Source organism: Rattus norvegicus, chromosome 7, assembly GCF_036323735.1.
Source record: "Rattus norvegicus strain BN/NHsdMcwi chromosome 7, GRCr8, whole genome shotgun sequence".
In the NCBI taxonomy this organism is placed as follows: domain Eukaryota; kingdom Metazoa; phylum Chordata; class Mammalia; order Rodentia; family Muridae; genus Rattus; species Rattus norvegicus.
The window spans coordinates 25,681,346-25,703,187 of NC_086025.1; the positions used below are offsets into that span (position 1 = coordinate 25,681,346).

Here is a 21,842-nt window from a genome sequence, read left to right on the forward strand (position 1 = left end):
TTTAGAATGGTATTGTTTTATATCTTAGAGCCCAAATACTTCCTTCCTGCTTCTAATATTTTGTAGCTAAAGATAAATTACCTTAATTTTAACCTCTTCCTTCCACAATGTCCTTTTTCCTCCACTTCTACACAAAGGCTAACTCTTCAGTCAGGCCCTTTGGGTTTCCTCTTTGTGGAAGACACATATCCACTGACACTCAGAAAAACTACTCGTGCTGGTGGGTGGAAGACTCACACAGCTCTCAACCCCCACCCCCACCCCCACCCCTACCCTCTCCCCTTCTGCTCCGAGCTGTGGAGATTCCACGGTCAGCCATTGGAGGCGCCAGTGAGCCATTAAAGGACAAGGAAGAGAAACCAGAGTATTTCTCTTTCCTCCTCTGGTTGCCCTGAGCAGCATCATTGGCAGCGACCGCAGCTCCTCCTTGGCACCAGCTCCTGCCGGACTGGCCTGCTGTGGTTTCAGTGTCCTCCAACAGAAAGGCACCAAGGAGTCCCGTGGATCTCAGTTGAGCCTGGCATCCAGAAATGCCTGAGGCACTTGGCTGTGCTCTCATTTGTGTGAGCTAAGGCATCTTCTTCTTAAATTCACGCCCTCCGTTTTTCTGTCAAGTAGAAAGGAAACTATTCAAAGTGATAGACAGGTCAGCTCTGTTGTCAGGACCGACAATGGGCCACAGTTAAACTTAAGCCATTTTCACTTGCTTTCTTTCTATATCTTTTGTAACACACGGGTTTTTATTAATTTGTTGTGCTAGCTAAGAAGTAACTTCTCAGTTATCAAGCAAATCTTAGTATTCTTAAATCACTGTAATGAAACAGATAAATTGCTACCTAGTATGTGGAAATTCTGGAGGCGGGGAGGGCCGCTTTCACTGTGACCTATTGGAAGAAAGAGCCAAGGCAATGTGATCTTCTTTCTTAATGGAATGGAGAAAGCAAGGAGAGAGAGAGAGAGAGAGAGAGAGAGAGAGAGAGAGAGAGAGAGAGAGAGTGTGTGTGTGTTGTGTGCGCATGCTTGTATGTGCACGCATATGTGTGTTATGATTTGTAGTCTGGGACTTTCTGTGTAGCCTAGGTTAGTCCAAAACTCATAATTCTCCTGATGCCAAGAATTTGAGCACTATAATGTCAGGATTCAAGTTGAACTTGAAGTCAGATTTCAACAGGTATGGCCCTGTAAGACCATTTGGAGGGGTGCTGTAAGCCTACAGCACTGCTCAGTTGCATGAGTTGATGTTTATCTAGAGTAGGTTGTGAAGGCTATCCCCTAGAGTCATGTAATGTGCAGCCCTGAGTCATAGGGAAAAGGTAAAAGAAAGTTGAAGGTCTTCTGGAAGGCCAGTCTCCTCCAGGAGAAGGGAAAAACCAAAAATTTGGGCATAATGGAAAGAGAGATGGATGTAACATACATTCTAAAATAATTTGAGAGCTTAATTGAGTTCAAAAGAGATACTAACAGAAATAAGGAAGTCAGGAGTAAATAATATGGTTTTCCTGGGGATGTTAAGTTTCTTTGACGAGAGATGTTTAGGCTACGACGAAAGAAGGTCAAAGGCTATGAATAAACGAATTGGGGCTCAAAGAAAGTGGGCTGAAAATAAATATCTAGAAAACATTCACAAAGAAACAGTACTGGAGACCATGGTTTCTAAGAAACTGCCAAGAGCTGCTGTAGTCCTCCCTTCTCCCCAGGGGTTCCACAGGCCCACAAGGACAAAGGGAACAGACCTAAGGCCAGAGCTTGGATGTCCTGTGAGTAGACTGGAAATAAAATACCGGCATCAGCTTCAGAGGCAGCTCAAGTTATTCAGGTGAGTCAAGGCCTATATAGCTTTGGGGAAGGGGTTAGGATTTCTAGGCTGGGTATGTATCACAGGCTACAGTTTAGGGTATGAATGCCTATAAATGAGCCAAGAATGCCTCATTTGCATGGAAAGCTATTCCAGGAATTCCAGGTGCTTGCTGGATGTGTTCTTATCCGGAGAAAGGAAGTGGAACCTGTATTCTCACGAGGCTACCTGACATTCCGCAGATAGAGGATGTGGGAGTCTAGGTCCCCAGGTCTGACAGAAAAGAGGAAGCCCTGCTAAGAAAAGGGAGTTCCTCCATCTCTCGTCAAGCTGGAGAGAGCTGTCTGGACCTGGAGGACTTTGACCTTTAAATAGCAGGATCCAACGAGCTGCTGTTAAATAGAAATCAATCTTAATTTACCCAACCCAGTTGTGCTATTTTATCTAATAGACAACAATCGAAGACTCAGAACAGGTTTAAAAAAAAAAAAAAAAAAGACTTGACTATTTTAAAGGAGTCACTGAAAGTCATCCTGGGATGGAATTTCAGAGATAAGAATGATTGACTTGTACCAGATAAACTTTGGACACATCAAACTCTATCTACAAGGTACCAACCCCCCAATACAGTTACGCAATCGTCGTTTCGTTCACATAATTCCCAAGAACTGGTGTGACCCATGGTGATTTTTTTGACATTATCATCACGTAAAAGTAGGGTGGTAACTAAGAAGTGTGTATAGTCCGTTTTCCATTGCTGTAACAAATGCCTCGGATAAACCAACTTGGGATCGCAGCGTCTGAGATTTCAGTCCCTGGTTACTTGGCCGTGTGGCTTTGGCTCTATGGAGATGGTGTGTTGTGGTCATAACACTTGGCTTGTCTTTGCTTTGTGGTTCCTAAGAAGAGAGTGGAGTCCCAGTAACCCCTTCAAAGCAGTGCTTCTGAAGACGACACTTCCTCCCGCTACGTCTCAGCTTCTACAGGGTCCACCATTTCCCATAAGGCCATGGGCTTGAAGCCAATTTTTTAAAGTGGGTCTTTGGGGGACATCTCAAAACAAACCCACAACGTAAGGGAACTGCTTCTTCCCCACTCAGAAAAGGACTTTGAAAGACCCCAGTGTGGGCTCTTCAGCCAATGGTCTTCCAGGATTTCGGGATGAAACCACCTTGCTGACTTGGACATTTTATTCATTTACTCAATCTGTGTAACATCCAAGGACTTGAGGGTTTCCGGGCACCAAAAATGCTGTTGTGGATTAGGAGATGTCTAAGGGATGCATTTGGTTCACACCGGTCAGAATAAAAGGTCGATGTTGGAAATGAATGCTTCCTTAACCGAAGAGGACTCTCTAGGTAACACAAACCAAATTCAAGCAAATAGTGGCCTTTGCCCCTCTTAAGAGGATTAGTCTTCCAAGAAAGACTGTCTGGCATCAGCTTCTGCTGAGAAACGTGAGCGCCAAACTAGCCTTCATTCTGACACGGTCAGGGTCTAGAACGCGTGACTTATCTCTTCACAAACCGATTTGTCAAGGTTTAAAAGCTGCCAAGTCATTGGGTGGCTGGTGACCTAGCAGCAGCGACTGCTCTGTTGCTAGAAGCTCTGCCCCCAAAGGGCGCAACAGCGATAAGGCAAACAGATTTGGCTCTTGACACCGAACTTGAAAACAGCATCATGTAGTTTTCACTGTGTGTTGGTTAGAGAGGGTGCAAGGCCTCAAAAGCAGAAGCTTGAGAGAAGAATGCTCATGGTAGAGCACCAGGGAGGATATGGGAAGTCAGCCTCAGGCGGGGAGATGAGCTGGAGGACTCTCATATCCACGCTTCTGTGAGGCTCACTGTCCAGATAGGTTTTGGGTTGATGCCAGATCCCTGCTCTCCTTTTGCCTGTGTGTGTCCACAAAAACAACTTGCTATTAGCAAAAGATGGAGTGAATCGATTTTGTGAAATTCAAAGAGGTGAACTAAAGATGCCAGGTCTTTTTAGGATGTCCATGGGTCCCTTGGGCTACAGGACCCCGAGGAAGTTGGCTTAGAAGGTGTTTTCTATGGCTCCTAAGTGTTAGTTTTACATCTTTCCTCTGTCATCTGCTAAGGCAGCAGAGGTGTCATAGGGAACGTCCTTTCTCTAACTAAAGTGGCTGGAAAGAAACCATCTAGTGCTCAGGGAACTGATAGAGACCGCAAATCTCTTTTCATGGTGGACTTGGTAAATTTCACTCCATCATTAGGTAAAAGGCTTTTCTCATGTCCCTGTTTTTGTTTTAAAACACACAACCAAAATATTTCTTAGGCAGTGCCTCATGTAGCCCTGGATAGAATTGAACTGTGTAGCCAAGGCTGGTTTTGAACTTCTGATCCTCCTGCTTCAGTCTCCCAGGTGCTAGGATGACAGCTCCACACCCAGCCCTATAGTGTACCTGGTAGTCTCGAGGTGCAGTTAAGGATGAGTTGGTGCAGGCAGGAGAGGCCAATCCTTAGTGTTTCTACAAATATAGTTAGAGAGGCATCCTTGCCAGGCTGAGTATCTACCTCGCCATGTGGCTCAGGGAAGGCAAACGCAGTCTTAATGGGGGTCCTCAGTTTTCTAGGTGGGAAACAGGAGTCTGGGAGGACTGTCGTGGTTGCCAGTCTCCTGTGTACTCAGGCACCACTGCATACCACTGGAGTTGGGAACAAGGTCCCTGGTCTGCATTCCCCTCTGGGCACCCATAGGACAGGCAGGAAGGGGAAGGCAGAAGCTGGGATGGGGCCAGAGCCTGGTTTGGTTCCAAGTGAGTGAGAGTGCTGAGGGGCTGGGGGAGAGAACGCCTTCACCAAGAGATTTAGCACCCAACCCCGAGGAAATCCTTGATAAAGAGATGGTTCTTGTTCAAACCGCTGTGTTTGATGGTGAATGTAAATACCTTACTCAGGGTGAACCAGGGATTAAGCAGCAAAGAGTGCCCAGGAAGGGAAGCTCATTGACTGAACACTGGGGTTCTATCTAGATACCTCATTAGCATGGAGAACTCCAGCCTTTTTAGGCTAAGAGACTGATTGCCAAGGTCCTCTCAGTGGGGTGTCATGGTTACGCGTTCCAGAGCAAGTAGAGTTAGACAGGGGACTGGGCCCACTCCTACCGGTCTCGATTTTGAGTTTTGAGGAAATTGGGCTCACCTCAACCTTACCAGTTCTGTCTGGTAGCACATTCCGCTTGTCCCACTCATCCTTATAGCCAAGGTATGTTTCTTGACTGCTAAACCAAAGGCTTACCCAAAGCTCAGGTTCATTTCTGATTCAACCTCTTCTTTGGGATTTGGCTCTGTTTTCTGAGTAGCAAGTCTGAGCATTCTGACTCTTGTTCTTCAGGCTCAAACACAGAGAGATACTAGAATACACGCTGTTTGATTGGTTGTTTTGTTCCTGCTTCCTTCATCGGTTTCCAGATGTTTGGTGTGTGAGGACAGAAAGGGGTGGTAAGGGGGCACTGGCTAAGTCAAGCAATGTGTTGTCGTGAGTAGCCTCTTGTTACTTGAAGTACCTGCAGAAACACTACAGTCTCTTCTGGTCCACAGGTCTTCAGGTCTCTAAAAAAAAGTGTTAGGTTATAGATGCTTTCCCAAAGCTACCTTGGCATTTTCTCTGGAAAATTATAGTAATGTTGTGGGTCCAGAAAATGAAGCTCCTTCTACATATGCAGTTTGCTTTCCAAGGGTGATATTTCCTTCCCTCCCTTCCACAAACATTTATAAATGCTGTTTTAAACTCGGGAGACGCGGCGATGAATGAGATGCTGCTCCCAGTCCTGTTTTTCTCTTTTCTGGGGGTTGGATGATGGAAAATTCCATGGCTACATTCAACACAGTGAAATCTTAAAGAGAACACTGTGAGTGGCCACCGGAGCCTGAGAGATCTTGAGGCCTTTGAGCGATATTCACACTGACACAGGAAGGGTAGTGCTGGCCCAAGCAGGTCAGGGAAGGTGGAGGAAAGGAGTGAAGTCAGGGACAGCTAGATGGGGCCTTCGCCTCCTGCCGTGATAGCCTCAACCTTCAGAACCACATTCCTTTTTTAACCTGTCCTTAAGCCTCAGAGATGCCAAGATTTCAAAGGTGGCATTCTCAGCAGGGATGATTTAAAAATAAATAAAAGAAGAAAAGAAAGGAAGGAAGGAAAGAGAAAAACCCACAAGGACTCCTGGGGCTTCCTGAACTTCAGTAATTGTTCTTGCTGCTGCTCAAGGTAAATGGAAATCATTACCCAGTTCAGATTGCATCTCGAAGCTGGGGATGCTAAGTGTCACTTCCACTCTTCCTCCAATACAGTCGACAATTCATTCCCAACGTTATGTGGCACCCGTGCGGAATGCTACTGCGGGCTTCTGCACACCACAGCTCGAGGCTGTCCCTTCAGTGGATAATGGGGAACCTGCTGACTCAGGAGGACCGCTGGTTATTTCATCGTGTAATAAGAGGGATTCTAGATGATGCCTGTATCACCTCTCACTGACAGCCACTTCCGCTGTACTATCTGGAAATTTAACGGATGTAATTATCCTGCAGTGCATTTAATTTATTCACTTGCCTGTGATGATTACAGAGCATTTTTATCAGTGTCCCGGGGACTTCATGTGATAGTCTATTGCTTTAATAAACACAGTAAAGCACTTTATTGTTGGGATGGAAATCTCGGCTCTCGTCTGGACAAAACACACCAGGCCAACATGGTTCCACGTGGAAAGGTTTAATGTATGGACTAGTCAAGAAAGAGGGAAGAGAGAGGGGGAGGGGGAGGGAGGGAGGAAGGAAGGGGAGAGGAGAATGGGGAGAAAAGGGATAAAGGGGGAAGAGGGGAAGAGCAAGAGAGAATAAGAGAGCGAGGAGGGGCAAGCATCCCCCTTTTATAGTGAGTGTCAGGCAAACCTGGCTGTTGCCAGGTAACTGGGGGGGGGGGGAGCTTAGAAGAGAATGCTAACATTTATAGTTAAAGTAAAATTTAAAAATAAACTAATATCTAAATTTTAACATCTACAATACTGATGACAGGGTTATTAATTTAGAATGCAATTATTCGCCAGGTGGTGGTGGTTGCACGCCTTTAATCCCAGCACTTGAGAGGCAGAGGCAGGTGGATCTCTGTGAGTTTGAGGTCAGCCCCGTCTACAGAGCAAGTTCCACGACAGCCAGGGCTACACAGAAAAATGCTGTCTCAAAATAACAATAACAGCAACAACAAGAAGCAATTATATTGAAATTTTCCTAAGAAGGTAAAAAAGCGGAAAAAATGAAAAGCAGAACTTCAAAAGTCAGACGAAAATACTGTTTTCTAGCTCACATCAACATAAGGAGCAATTCAACAGTTAATGGGAGAATATTAATAGTTTTACAAAAAAAAATTACAAATCAGTGACATGACTCACTAGGTCAAGGCACTTGTCACCAAGGCTGATGGCCCTTATGGTAGAGAGAACTCCTGCAAATCATCCTCTGGTCCTCACCTACAGAAAAATAAATGTAATTTAAAAGAACGTCCCTTAAATAAACTTTGACTAGTCAGCTGCAGTGGATGTTTTACATATGCTAAGCAACTCTCTTAGTTTTCTCACTGACAGTGAGTTCTAGACCCTTGCTGTACATTGGCGACAGAACCCTGGAACTCAGAGAATGGACTCTGACCTGCACACCTGCACTGTGGCTTATGCACTCAACCATGGGCATGACATATATACATACAAATAAGAAATAATGTAAATTTTTAAAGATGAAGCATGTTCACATAGGGAACAGTTGAACACCTTTGTTATGAAGACACAATGGGAGAGACTTACCTGAGTGGGAGGAAGAGGAGGGGAGGGGAGGAAAATTACATACATATAAAGAGAGGGAAGAATGGAGGAAGGTAGAGGAGAGATTAACTGAGATTAAACAAGGCTAGGATGGCAATGCTCCCCCTGCCCCCAAAACAATAGACTAATAAAAGCCCCCAATGCAAGGCACAGAAACCCCCATTTTGAATTGTTAGGTCAGGAGAGTCTGAGAGACCTCCCAAAACCATATAGGCCATTACCTTTGTTCTTGGTACATTCCAGAAAAGGAAGGTAACATCCTCTTGAAGACATCACACACTTAGGGCACAGGATCTGGGGGAACAGATCTGGAATCTAGAGGAGAGCTTACTCCTTGCAGTTTCCTATGCCAGTATAACCTCTAACTGTATTCTGATGCTTATTCTCGCCCCCAGAGATTAGTGTAGCCCTCATCCCTCATCACAGAAGCCTCTTTTTGCAGTAGATGGGGACCATTACACAAAGCCACAAATGGTCAAAGGGCAGAGATCAACTGAGCATGGAATGAATACATCTACCACACAACCCCTACACTGAAGACTCAGGGAACATCACAGAAGAGGAGGCAGGAAGAGTGTAAAAGGCAGAGGGCCCGGACATGTACTGCAACACGGTCTCTTCTAGAGGAGGACGGAAAGACATGAACAGAGTGTCAGGATATGGTTCTGGAAGGAATTCCAGGGAAGACCTGGGGTCAACATGATCAGGACACACGAAATAAAATTCTCTATGAATAAAAAGTACTAAGTGCCTACTGTGTGCCAAACTTCGTTGAGAACACAGAGGTAAACAACAGACATATTTCTTGCCTTCCTGATGGTTCTAACAGTCTAGTAAAGATAACGCCCATTCTCACGGACTTCTAGGAAAGCCCAGTGCTACCCAAGTGTTCTATGATGTACACGCAAGGATCTTGAGTGTAACGTCCATCTTATTCTCTCTCCCATAGCAGCCCGGCGCTAACACTGCTCGTTAGAAGCAAACGGTCATACACAGCCTCCGTTTCTTCTATTCGCTCATGCCTTTGTAAGATGTGAAATAACTTAGTGACGTAAGAAAACGGATAGGAAATCATAAAAGGCAATTTTAATTGATATGTATGGAGTCTATATTTCCAGCCAGCACTTGAATTGTTCTACCTAGTGTAGAAAGATAGAAATACATTATTTGTGCATTATTCTTAAAGACTGTGGTTTTCTACATTGACAGTGTAGATACTGCAAAATCACTTAATAAAACTTGTCTGGGGGTTGGGGATTTAGCTCAGTGGTAGAGCGCTTGCCTAGGAAGCGCAAGGCCCTGGGTTCGGTCCCCAGCTCCGAAAAAAAGAACCAAAAAAAAAACAAAACAAAAAACAAAAAACAAAAAACTTGTCTGTGCTTTCCCATTTACCCAAAAAGGTTTTAAGTGCTTCTAACGTTTTCCGGAATGTCATAAAATACACTTATATTTATTTTTTTTTACATTTATAAGAAGTTAGGAAAACATAAGCTTTCATCTATGATTTGGGATTTTATTCTTAGAAAAAGAATAGGAAAAAGAATAGCACAGGAAATATATACTAAATTAACTGCATTTAATAATCACTCTGGTCATAAGAGAACATTTAAAGAAGAATTTCAAATGCTCTTACAGTGCATCAGAGTATGACCCTGAAAGAGGATTATGGGAGAAGTTTGAAATTCTATTATCTGTGACTTTCTGTAAATACAGTGTTGGTGTGTCCTATAGGATTTGACTTTAATAACTGATCACTTCTCTATCTCCAAGATAATTAGTCACAGGTCTGCCCTTTCTGAAATAACATCTAGGGACAACACAATAAAAAACACTTAAAATAACATAAGATTTAAAACTCTTCTTAATTTATGAGTTTCATATATGCAATTTCCAACATGGGTCAAATAATCAAAACACAGTCAGAATACGTGAAAAAAAAAAGCACACGGAGACGGGTCTATGTTGACATTTTAATACTTGAGAAAATATAAGTTAAATTGTGTACAAATACTGCTGGCACAGAACAATAACAATTAAAAAAACAACAGAATATATACAACTCCAAAGTGACATAGAGGCGGCATGAAACTGGGATGTAAGAATACATCACCACCTTTATTAGCTCCTTTTAAGGAAGTAACAGATTTTTTAATTAGAGAGACATTAAAAAAAAAAAAAAGGTTGCAGAAGAAATTATTTTCTCCAAACCATTCCTTTATCCATTGAGAACTACAAGTTCAAGCTGGATGTGGTGACTGAAACCTGCAGACACAGCACTCAGGAGCTAAGGCAGGAGGATTGCTATGAGCTCAAGGCCAGCCTGGGCTACCTTAGAGAAGGCCAGGCAAGCTGCGGTTGCACAGGAAGACCTTGTGGAGATGGCAGGCCAAGGTCACTAACACTTAAGCATTCAGAAGGCACTCTCCTCATACCCCTCACGGGAAGCCCAGCCCATGATATTTCAGAAGCAAGCTCACCTCGCTTCCCCGTCTGGCTTCATCTAATCACTCATTAGTGAAGTATAACAAAGGAAAACATTCTGTTTTTAGAAACCGCACGTTGTATCCTCCAGGTATCTTCAGCATTTTATGTTTAATAATTATCTGACTAGATATTAAACACAGGCCTTATGGAACCTCACAGTACTAGTAAAGAGAAGAGATTACAATTACAATGTCATTTTTTTTAAATTGTGGTGGAGATTCACCAGCTCCTTTAGAAAATATCAAAATATATTAGAAGGAATTTAACTTGTTCTTTTTAATTTGTGAGGGAAAGGTCTTTTAGATTTACTTATTAATTTATTGCGTTATGAATGTTTTGCCTATACGTATGCATGACCAGTGCCTGCGGAAGCCAGAAGCAAGCATTGGATACCCTGAGACAGAGTCCTGGATGCTCGTGAGTGCTGGGAACAGAACTCAGGTCCTCTGCAAGATACCGAGTGTTCTCAATTGCTGAGCCTTCTCTCTAGCCGAATGGAACTGAACTACTTATTTCCATAAAACCTGTGTTTAGAGAAGACAAAGTACACAGAAAGAGAACTTCACCCTACATGACTTTAGTTGGAGAAATTCTGCTGAGAAGCAGACAGAAGAGCCTCTATTTTAAATAAATAACTCTAAGGTTAATTCTGGAATGTGTGCCAGGTGTCTGGGAGTATCTTTATTCTCCCAACACAAAAGATAATATTTTTAAAACGGTACAGTCTCCTGAGTCACGGGCTCAGTCTGCCCATATCTAATTTATATTTTTCTTTTAACTCTCAGAAGTTACTGATCTAGAAATAGTTTTACGGTTCTCTAGATGAGGAGGGAACGGCCTCTATAAAGGTACCCTTCTTCCCGTCTGAAAGGTGTGTTAGACATTCCTAATTACTAGAAATGTTCCTGCCATCTCTCGAATACTAGAGATGCTTTCAAAGATGTAAATGTTGCCGTTCTCGATGCTCAGAACTGAATGAAGCAAGTCTGGGGAGTCTTAAGGGTGTTTTAAGTAACTATGGTATCATCAATTATCATAAGTTTTAGGGGTACGGAGGAATCATGCTTGTAATTCCAGTGCCTGGGAAACGGAGGCAGGGGTATCAGAAATTCAAGGTCATCTCCAGCTATGTACTAGAGACATGTCTCAAAAAAAAAAAAAAAATTCCAAGTGTTCGGTGGCTTCTGTTGTAAGCTCTACCAAGGAGATCTCCAATTTGGTTTTAAGCATACTTCTCGGGTGAAGATCACTGGATTCTCACACAAGGTTCTCTTGCTGTAGGTCTAGAGAATGCCAGCAGCCAGCTATGATACCCACTCGCTCAGCCATGGTGTGCCTGCGCACTACTTTGTGTTAGAAACCGTATTTGAAGGGCCTGGAGAGGAAGCTCTGTCATTGCTTACCTGGCAATGTGAGACACCCAGATCAGGGCCCTCAGTATCACAAAGAAAATAAAGGAAGAGAAAGAGGAAGGCAAGGAGATTTTAAAGGGAGGGTATTTGAGTTATAAAAGAGGAGTTAAAGTGACATTTTTTGAGACATGTATCACTTAGACCTGTCCCTCCACCCCCTGTAAAACTTAGGATACCCGGTAATACCATAGTCACTTAAAACACCCTTAAAAGTTCTCAGGGTACATTAATAAACTTTAATGGTGACAGGCCTGTACATAAATCATTCATAAGTATCACTGTGTGCGGAAAGAGTTCATGCTGTCATTACCTCATCTGGGAATTCCTGAAGAGACTGTGCCTACAGAACAGGAGGCACCACGTGCACTGCCTGCTGGGCACTGGGAAACCAAGCACAACATGGCTTTACTAATGAAGGTGAACATAATTTGGAGAAGCTAATTAAAATCGATAGTGTGTTAACAAAAGAAATACGAGTCACCTGATGGGATGTGTGCACAGTATCACTCTAAGGCTATCTTAATACCATCTTAATTTTTTATATGTGTTAATATATGTGCTGTGCATGCATATATGTGTGTGTGTGCACATGCACATGTGTGCAGGCATGTATGTATGGATCTGTACATAGAGAGACCAGAAAAGCTGTGTCTCATCCACCGGCTGTTCTAGTTGGCCAGCTTGTCTCAGGGGATTCTCTCTCTTCCTGAGTGCTGGGACTGCAGGCAGACCTTCAAACCATCCAGATTGTTAGGTAGGTATAGGGACCCAAACTCCAGCCCCAACGCCTGCACTAGACATGACTTATCCACTGATCCACACCCCCATCCCTTTTAATTTTAAGATCATTAAAACCTAATTCTGGTATCAAAACACATTATTTCAATAAAAAATTTTTATCTGTACACATAGGAAATGTCTATTTAAAATATTTTAATATGCTAAAAGCTATTAAATGTTTCCCCATCACACTGCACAGGCTTCATCTGAAAATATAAGATACAAAGTGTCTAGATTATATACATATATATTTACTTCTTACTAAATTTCAGCTTATGATTCAATAAGTTAACTTACTTGGTTGAGGTTTTTTTTCTTATCAAAAATATTGGTTATAAAATGATACCAATATTAATAAAAGCCCAGTTTAATTTAGAAAAAAAAGTCCCTTCTGATATGGAAAGGTTATAGAGATTTAAATAAAAAGGATTCCATTTAATTTAGAGTAATATCAAACTAAGCAGCAGGGGTCATTGGTACTTAGGACTGCTAGACCAACGAATTACCTTAGGTAGCTATTACCCGCGCATTTCGGAACCTTGCTAGGTTTTACTATGTACGCCTGCCCAGCCTTCAGAGCTGGAACTCTAGGTACACACCAACGCCAAGCAGACCACGGCTTTGTGACTGAGCGCAGTAGCTAGTGTTTAAGAGCATCAGAGTGGCCATTAGCAGATAATCTCGACAGTTAACACCTATTCAAAATTAGACCACCGGTAGTTAAAATTCTAGTAGTGTTGTCGGACTTCTACATTTCCCTCAAACAGCAGACAGTAACAAGACGAAACAAATCAAAACTTACACATTTGTCCATTAGCATACAAAATGCACGTGACTCCGTCCCTTCCTGACCCAGCTTTGTCCCATCTCGACCTCATGTCTGCAGCTCTCCAGACAGACAGACAGACTGACTGACAGACTGACTGACAGGCAGACTGACAGGAGATCTTTGGGGATCCTGTGGATCCCTGTTCACTGATAGCCTTGATTTGTTGAAACGATAAAGATATATTTATTTTCTAAGCTTCTTATTTCCAGTCATAACAAAATAATGGTCATCCTCTTCCTTTTTCTTGGCAGTAGGTGTTTTATTTCCACTGTCTGCTCCCTTACCAGACGAGGGTGGGTTCTGGGAGGAAGCTGGTGCCTTGCTGCTTTTGGGAGGCCCTTTGGCTGAGTACTGGCCCTTCATGGCAGTCTTTGCTGACTTTGAGACGGTTTCTGACTTGGCAGCAGATTGGGGAACAGTCACAATGGACAGTGGGGTACGGCCAGGAGACTTTGAAGAGCTAGGCCCTAGATTCGGGCAGATGCCCTTACTCTGAGGTGGTTTTTTGGCAACTGAAACTGTACTCTTACCTTTCAATTTCTGAGTAGTGTTCGCCGAGGACCCTGAGCACACAGAAGCTGGATTATTTAAATTCAGCGTAGACTGATGTCTTGGTGCTGAGGTAGCCCCTGACTTCAGAGTTCTATCAGGTGGCTGAGACTGTGTCCCGAGACCTATGGCTCTAGTTTTAGAACTGGGTTTTGTGACTTTTGCAGGCGACTGGAAAGGAGAAAGGTTAGGCCTTCCTTGCATAGTGCCTTTAGGAAGCTTTGGGCACGTGGATGACTCAGCCCTGGAAGAAAGATGGTTGTGTTTCAAATGCTTTGGTTCAATGTTTCCAGGAGGTTTACTTGGTAAAAGTCTAGACTTAGATGGATCCCTTGAATTCTGGGCTGGAACAGCCTTGGTCTGAGGAGTCTTGGGGAAGGTGACACATTTTCTCCCCGACTCTGATGCACACTTTGCAGTGCTTGGTTTAGCCGCTGGATTTAGGGAAGTCAGAGAGGACAATGCACTGTTGGAAGGAGCGTTCACCTTTTTTGCTATGCCCTTCAAAGATGTGACCTTGGGATGCAGAAGTGAGGCTGGAGAATCTGGACGTTTAGAACGGGTAGACAGGGAAGCCAAATTACCTTTTACTGACGAGGCAGGCAGACACGCACCTGGCCGGTGTACCTGTCTCTCCTTGCCCTTCGGAACACTCACTGGTGTGCCAGGTTTTAAATTTTGTTTCTGAAACATATTAACTGCTGACAAAGGGTTCATTTCTGGAGGCTGAGGAGTTCTGGCAGGCGAATCTGGCACACTTTCATTAGAAACTCCTTTCTGAAATGCTAAAATTTTTTGTTCTAGGGTAGCAAACTGTAGTATTCGACAGGGGTCATATTTCAGCAGAAATCCTTGCAGAGTATCCCAGCCTCCGCCAACGCGGACCATAACATGTTTTCCATGAAGCATCTGCCCCAAAAAGTGAAAATAAAAAAGTCAAAGTCAAAAAAGTGAAATTGTGAGGTTTACAGCTTCAATCTGTTCATAATCTCGATTTACATTTGCTGTTACCTGGGAAACTCCCTAGTACTTGCCCAAGCGCTTCACTTCAAATTGGCTGTCTCTTTTTAATACTAAAATAGTAAGTTTAGTATTAGATTATACAACTAATAACAAAAGCCCTTCACTTCGTAATGCAAACGTTTATAAATAGTTTGAATACTAAAAGTCACACAGTTAATACAGAAAACTGAAATTACAATGTTGTTCCCTGGATTGAGTGTTGAAAGAAGGGAAGGAGACAGAAAAAAGCCTCAAGGTTGCCAAAAATGTAATTAGAAAGAACAACTAAAACTTGTATTTTAAATTTAAAAGTTTTAGTCTATCAATTTCATCTTTCAAACACTTATATTAGGCTGGAAGATGGCTCAGCAGTTAAGAGCACTGGCCGCTCTTCCAGAGGCCCTGAGTTCAATTCCCAGCAACCACATGGTGGCTCACAACCATCTGTAATGGGATCTGATGCCCTCTTCTGGTGTGTCTGAAGACAGCGACAGTGTACTCATATACATAAAATAAATAAATCTTTAAAACAAAACAAAGCACTTATATAAGTTTCCCTGCAGATAAGAATGGCCCTGAGAGATTAAGAAATTTGTGACTAACGTCAAACCTGCCAGGCTGCCCCTCCACGGGTACTCTTGTAGGGGTAAAACAAACCCTAGCTCGGCCAATGTGGCCATGCTGGATTTCAGGCCCCTGTCCTCTCGGCTGGTACATCTTCATATCGATATGAGCTCAGCTTTAAATTCTAGCTCTAAATCCCAGTCTGTGTGCCTCATGTTTATGGCACAGTTACGTGCTGATACTCTTGGCCCTAATCAAAGAGCATGCCCTTCGGAGCAAGCCAGGGTGAGCACAGATCCATGGCCTCAGAGATTGCAGAGTCTATGTAATGGAGAAGCGTTCAGCACCAATGTCGTTTATATAGCATTCCCTCTGAGGCTCAGGAAACAATTTGGAAGAGGGTATGGAGAGGATATAAGAGTCAGATGACAGGAAGAAAGGCTGAGAAATTTCATCTTCTGGGGAGGCGCCTAGAGGCTGTGGACGGCTGCACTGAGCCTGTAAGACTGGGCCCATCAGTCAAGCATGGATGGAGGAGGGGCTTAAGGAACCCTACCCCTCCCTGCTGACTTTCTGCTAAGAAAGCAAACCGGAAGACTCCACAAACACTATCCTCAAGTCTCTCTTCCGGTTATTTGGCTAATTAATGTTCACAGCCAACTAACCTGATTTTCTGCTTCTGTTTGCTATTAACTGCTTCAGGGAGAGGGGAAACTGCCTTCAACTGGATTCCCACTGATGACCCTCTAGGCTCCAATGGATAGTTTCAAGCCAATACCTACGTGGACCGTCCTAACTAAACCAATTAAGTCTCACGACAAACCCAAAAGTCCTAAGGACTGAAAGGGATTGTAGGGAAGACGAAACTGAGTTGGTTGGGATGAGGGGGAGATAAACGAGGATGGAGGAGAATAATCAGAACACATCACAGGCATGTGCACGGCGTAGAGGGCTAATCAGAAGACAGAAAGTGAACTGGGGGCTTCTCTAGGAGTTGGATTCAGGGTGTAAGTAAACGTGAGGATTCTTTGTGAACTGGCCGGGATGTGTGTTCAAGTACCTTTCTATTGTGTTCCTGAATTGAGAGAAAACAGCTCTTGTGTTATATCAAAAGTAGAAAAATGATAAACAGGTTAGATTTTAATGACTTATCAACAAAAAGGGGAAGTAACTGACTACAGATGGGATAAGGGAAGACCATAAGCATGGGTATTCTCACCATAAACCATAACATGGCATTAACACCGGTATTCTCACCACAAACTCATGGAATTAACATGGGTATTCTCACCATAAACCATAACATGGCATTAACACGGGTATTCTCACCGTAAACTATAACATGGCATTAACATGAGTATTCTCGCTGTAAACCAGAACATGGCTATAACACGGGTATTCTCACCACTTTGGTGTGTGACCTAAGACAAAGGCTATGCTTCCTCCTGAAAGTATTCTCATCCTACATGGCAATATTTCTGTCTATTTTCTGACTACCAATACTGACCTTAGTGGACATTCTATTTTGTTCATATCTTCTTAAGGAGTCGACGGAAAATTATTCCATTTAAGAAAATCTGAAAACTTCAGTAAATTCCCAGAAGCACATGCAATTATTGTTATTTAATTCTGTTCAATGTTTAAACAGTCTCAGTTGTCTTCTAGTTAATTACTTGAATGCTAAAAGCGTCTACTCAAACTCACTTAAAATTCCTGGAATCCAGCATACCACATCTTTCCTGCACAGTGAAATCCTTCCATTAATAGCCCCTCTATTCTAATTTTTTTTACAAGGTAAAGGGGGATCAAAAGAAGGAGGGGAAATAATAAACCCGATTCCAAGACAAATCTGCATGAATACAGGTTGTAAAGATCAGACTTACCCTTATAAAGAGTATCTTCTCCCCCAGCCGGTACCGCCCTTCAGATAAGTATTCAATGGAAAATCGATGAGAACAGCTACAAGGAGGGTCCTCGGCGATGTGCTTAACCTACGGTTAGCAAAAACATCAACACTCAGTGCTTACCAGAAAGTTCCTATTAAAACTTAAAACGCCATGTTGTTTGATAGGAAAATGAATCTCAAAGATAAAAATATAAAGCTGGTTCAACTGTCTCTTCTCCATTCCTTGCTAACAAATTTTGAAATCTGACACAGCCAGACAAGCCACACTGGCTAGTCGTGATGAGGGTTAGGTCTCCCCGTCTTAGCCCAGCTGAAAGTAGCCTTGGTGTCATAAACACTGATGGGCTGTAAACGGATAAGACAATCAAGTCAACTCAAAACACTTGCTGGTCTTTTAGACAGCACGCGATCATTAAGTTTGAATAGTCTGAAGCCCTAAATAATTACATTTGCCTTGAATCAAAGACTAGTCAGACAGAGGCTACGTAGGAGTTCTCATTTTTCCATTAAAACAATGCTAAATTAGGGGTTGGGGATTTAGCTCAGTGGTAGAGCGCTTGCCTAGCAAACGCAAGGCCCTGGGTTCGGTCCCCAGCTCTGAAAAAAAGAAAAAAGAAAAAGGAAAAAGAAAAAAAAAAAAAAAACAATGCTAAATTAATAATGTGGGAATACCTAGATTTGTTCCGAGTTCCTGCTAAAACAAGCAGAGACTTATGTCTATATGCTCAGGATTGGGTAAAACTTTTAATATTTCCATTCAGGAAGCATGAGGAAATTGAAGGGAGAAAAAAAAAAACTTCTACCACTCAAAGATCTTTCTTGATGTATTAAGATGTTCAAACATGCATACCACGTATTGTGACCACATCTGCCTCCAACTCCCCATTTCAACTCCTGCCCAACACTTCATGTCCTTGCTCCAGACTTCACACCTTCTCCTTTCTTCTCTCTGATAACCTCTGAGCACACTTAGTGCTGCTGCCATAGACAGGTGGCTGAGGGCTCGCCCACCGCAGCATGGACAGCCTACAAGGGGCCACACTCCTTTAGAAATCCAACTCTCCCTCCCCAACATCTGTCAAATGCCAAGTGCTTCTGAGGTAGGGGTGGGGCCTGGTGACCCTGGTCCCATTCCTGCTGACGTGCCAACTGGCTTGATCCGGTTGTGCAGGCAACCAACTACTGTGAGCTTACGAGCACACAAGTATTATTTCACAATACTCCTCCATGACCTCTGGCTCCACAGTCTTTGGACCTTCCTTTCCTTAATGGTCCCTGAACCTCGGAAAATGGTAAAATTATAGTAGCTAGGGAAAGAAATCCAGTAATTCTATATTTTAAACAAGGAAAATAAAATAAATTGATAAAGTGAAGATACCTCTTGAAATATGGTTAAGTGAAAAAAATTTACATATCTGCCTCTAAGACAAATTATTGGGCTTTCTCCTCGAGTTATATATATATATATATATATATATATATATATATATATTTTTTTTTTCAAAGATTTATTTATTTTATGTATGCAAGTACACTGTCGCTGTCTTCAGACACCCCAGAAGAGGGCGTCAGATCCCATTACAGATGGTTGTGAGCCACCATGTGGTTGCTGGGAATTGAACTCAGGACCTCTGGAAGAGCAGTCAGTGCTCTCAACCACTGAGCCATTCGAGTTATATTTTTAATAAAAAAAGTCACACTTGGCATGCCGGTGCACATCTTTAACCCCAGCACGCAGGAGGAAGGGCTGGAGAGTTCCAATTGTTTGAGGCCAGCCTTGTCTACACACTGTGTCCCAGGCCAGTCAGGGTGGCACAGTGAGACCCCCATCTCAAGACAAAACAACAACAGCAAAAAGGTCATAACTATTTTCACAGTTACTTATCATACTAAGTGTATCAAAATATATTCATTTAATTGAACTTAGTCCTGATGTTTTAAACATCATCTTCAGATATACCCAATTTAGCTGTGCACTATTCATGATTGCCTTAATTAGCTACCAAAAATAAGTTAACAATTATGGATTCGGAGGGTCTGATAAGGAAATTATATTAATAGAATATATCTCCATATGGCATTCACTTAACAAGAAAATGTGCCTATAAGCGACTGGGATTGGTCCTTATAAGTCACTCAGTGACGTTCCCTTTGCACACAGACTGGGTGCATTTCCGCCTATGCATCCACATTCACACACGTGAAACAAGCTGATGACGATTAGAACATGCCTATACATTAGTTACGCAAGGTAATCTGACAGGAGGCATTTCTTTTAGCCATTGCGGTTCTGTAAAACTGTAAGTTTATAAAATTTCATATTCAATTGGCATAATCAGTAGGTACTAACACAACGAACCAAATAGTAATTGTCCTATATGTTAAATATTAATGCAGGGTCTCTGTATATCATGTCCATGTATAGGTGACCATGGAACATGCATACTGACCGAATCGGAGCTTACGTTTGGTAATCTGAAGCTGTCAGCACCCGCAGGCATCACCAGCAGAGTCCACACAAGGTAATGAATGAGTGAGCTGTGGGTAACAGCCCTAGATCTGCTATGGCACAGTTAACAGCTATGCCATAAAAGGAAAAGCTGAAGAAAACCATCTACAGTGAAACTGCCTTATTTTCATTCTCATGCCCATTCTTTTCCAAATACACATATTTTTCATAAAAATCAGCATTTTCTCCCTGCTACATAGCCATCACAGCAGTCACATAAACTGATCAGTCTGTGACAACACTGAATCCTAACTTACCAAGTCTTTGACTATTGGAGGGTTTTTATATTACTTAATTTTTCCCCATTATAAATAATAGTATAATAAACATTTTTGTTTATTTTTTTAATAAACCCCGGATAATAAAAATGAAAAAAGAGTATGTTTTCGGCTCTTAATATCTACTTTCACAATTATACACTAGTTTTCATTAACAATAGCAATTCCTAAGTACAGTTTCACCACGATTTATGTAGCTTTCATTTTTCCAACTTTTAAAACTTTTGCTATCAGAACAAAGTATTTTGTTGCTGTCTTAATCTTATTTCTTTAAATACTAAATTTCAACATTGTATTTCTTCTTGTATGAGCTTAGTCCCCCATGCATCTGCCCACTGAAAGTGTTTTCCTATCAAGTGTACTGTCTTCACGTAACAAATTATATCGAAACTTTTCATTTAACAACAGTATTTCAGTTTCCTTTGTTAATTACCATTCTTTAAGACTTGGTGAAGGTTTAAATAATTTCTATCCACTATATTATTTCTGCTTCCCACTCCGATACTTATAGTCATCAAATGTGTCAATAATACAGGTAAATACTTTTGATCTAATAAAGCTTTTTCAACTAACACTCTTAATCTGTCTTACAAGGTAATCTGAATATTTATTCTGTTTTATTTTGTGGAGATATATACATATATATGTATGTGTCAGTGTGACATATGTGTTTTGTATGTTGTTTTGTATAATGCAAGTGTAGACGCATGTGTAGACGCATGTGTGTGGAGGCAAGAAGTCTACATCAAGCATGTCTTGTCTTTTTCCTTCTCCTCCTCCTCCTCCTCCCCCTCCCCCCTCTTCCTTTTTGTTCTTCTGAGCTAGACTGGTGGGCCAGCGAGCTCCAACAAATTGAGTGTCTCTGCCTGATGCCTCCCACCCCCACAGCACTAGGGACACACACACACACACACACACACACACACACACACACACACACACATTCACTCACTCACACGCACACCCCTCCACAGTAGTTTTACACGGGTGCTGCAGATTTGAGCTCGGTCTCTCAGGCTTGTGCAGCAGGTCCCTCTACCAACTGCTCTCCAGGCCCCAGGCTGAATGATTTATCAAAGAAATTATATCAAACAAGAAAAGAAGTATTTCTAAATATTTATTACTAATGATCTATTCTTACTGTCAAAGAATTTTGTACACTAAACTTTTCTTTAAAATGCTATAAATCAGCAGTTAAGAGCACGGACAGCTCTTCCAGAGGTCCTGAGTTCAATTCCCAGCAACCACATGGTGGCTCACAACCATCTGTAATGGGACCTGATGCCCTCTTCTGGGGTGTCTGAAGACAGCTACAGTGTACCCACAAATGTAAAATAAAGTGCCACAAATCCTTCAGTTATTATAGTCAACAGAAAATGTTTGATATTATTTGATATTCTGCCCACCTCCATCACTTACACCACAGTCATTGAAAATGATTTAGAACCTAAAGGAACGATTCTGTTAATTTCTACAGAAGCAGGTACTGTTGAGAAAATGAGAGCAACAGAGCCCACCATAGAACAATTGTGCATACTGTCTGTTAGGGACAACGTTAAACCATCACTTTACCCTTGCAACCTCTCTGCCTACTCCGTTCCCCTAGCAGCCTGGGTACCATCCACTTAACCTTGGATCTGTCTCTCCCTCACGATCCTCGAATAAGTCCTGTCAATTCTGCTTCTGAAACTCGGCTTATACTTGTTCCGCTTGCTTCATTGCTTACCACTGTGTCCAAATTCAACCTCTCATCACCTCATGCTTGGACTAGCACTATAAAACAATATATCACCAAGAAAGCAATCCTTGATTACTTACAAGCCAGACTACAATGCCACCAATTTATAAAGAAAAAAAAAATAAATAAAAAGAACCATTTGCTTCTTGTGGCCTTTAACCTGT

General features: G+C 42.3%; 1 protein-coding gene across 8 annotated transcripts in view; it reads right to left on the bottom strand.

The window, feature by feature from the left end:
• Positions 1–9,583: 9,583 nt before the first annotated feature.
• Gas2l3 (growth arrest-specific 2 like 3) overlaps positions 9,584–21,842 on the bottom strand; it is a 35,878-nt gene continuing 23,619 nt past the window's right edge. For all 8 annotated transcript variants that reach the window (XM_017595199.3, XM_008765306.4, XM_008765308.4 and 5 more), the window contains 2 exons: positions 17,131–17,238; positions 9,584–14,590 (listed from right to left, as the gene is read on the bottom strand). In XM_017595199.3, the coding sequence (XP_017450688.1) occupies positions 13,316–14,590; positions 17,131–17,238 (1,383 nt within the window). In that variant the 3' untranslated portion in view covers positions 9,584–13,315. The remainder of the gene's footprint in view (positions 14,591–17,130; positions 17,239–21,842) is intronic.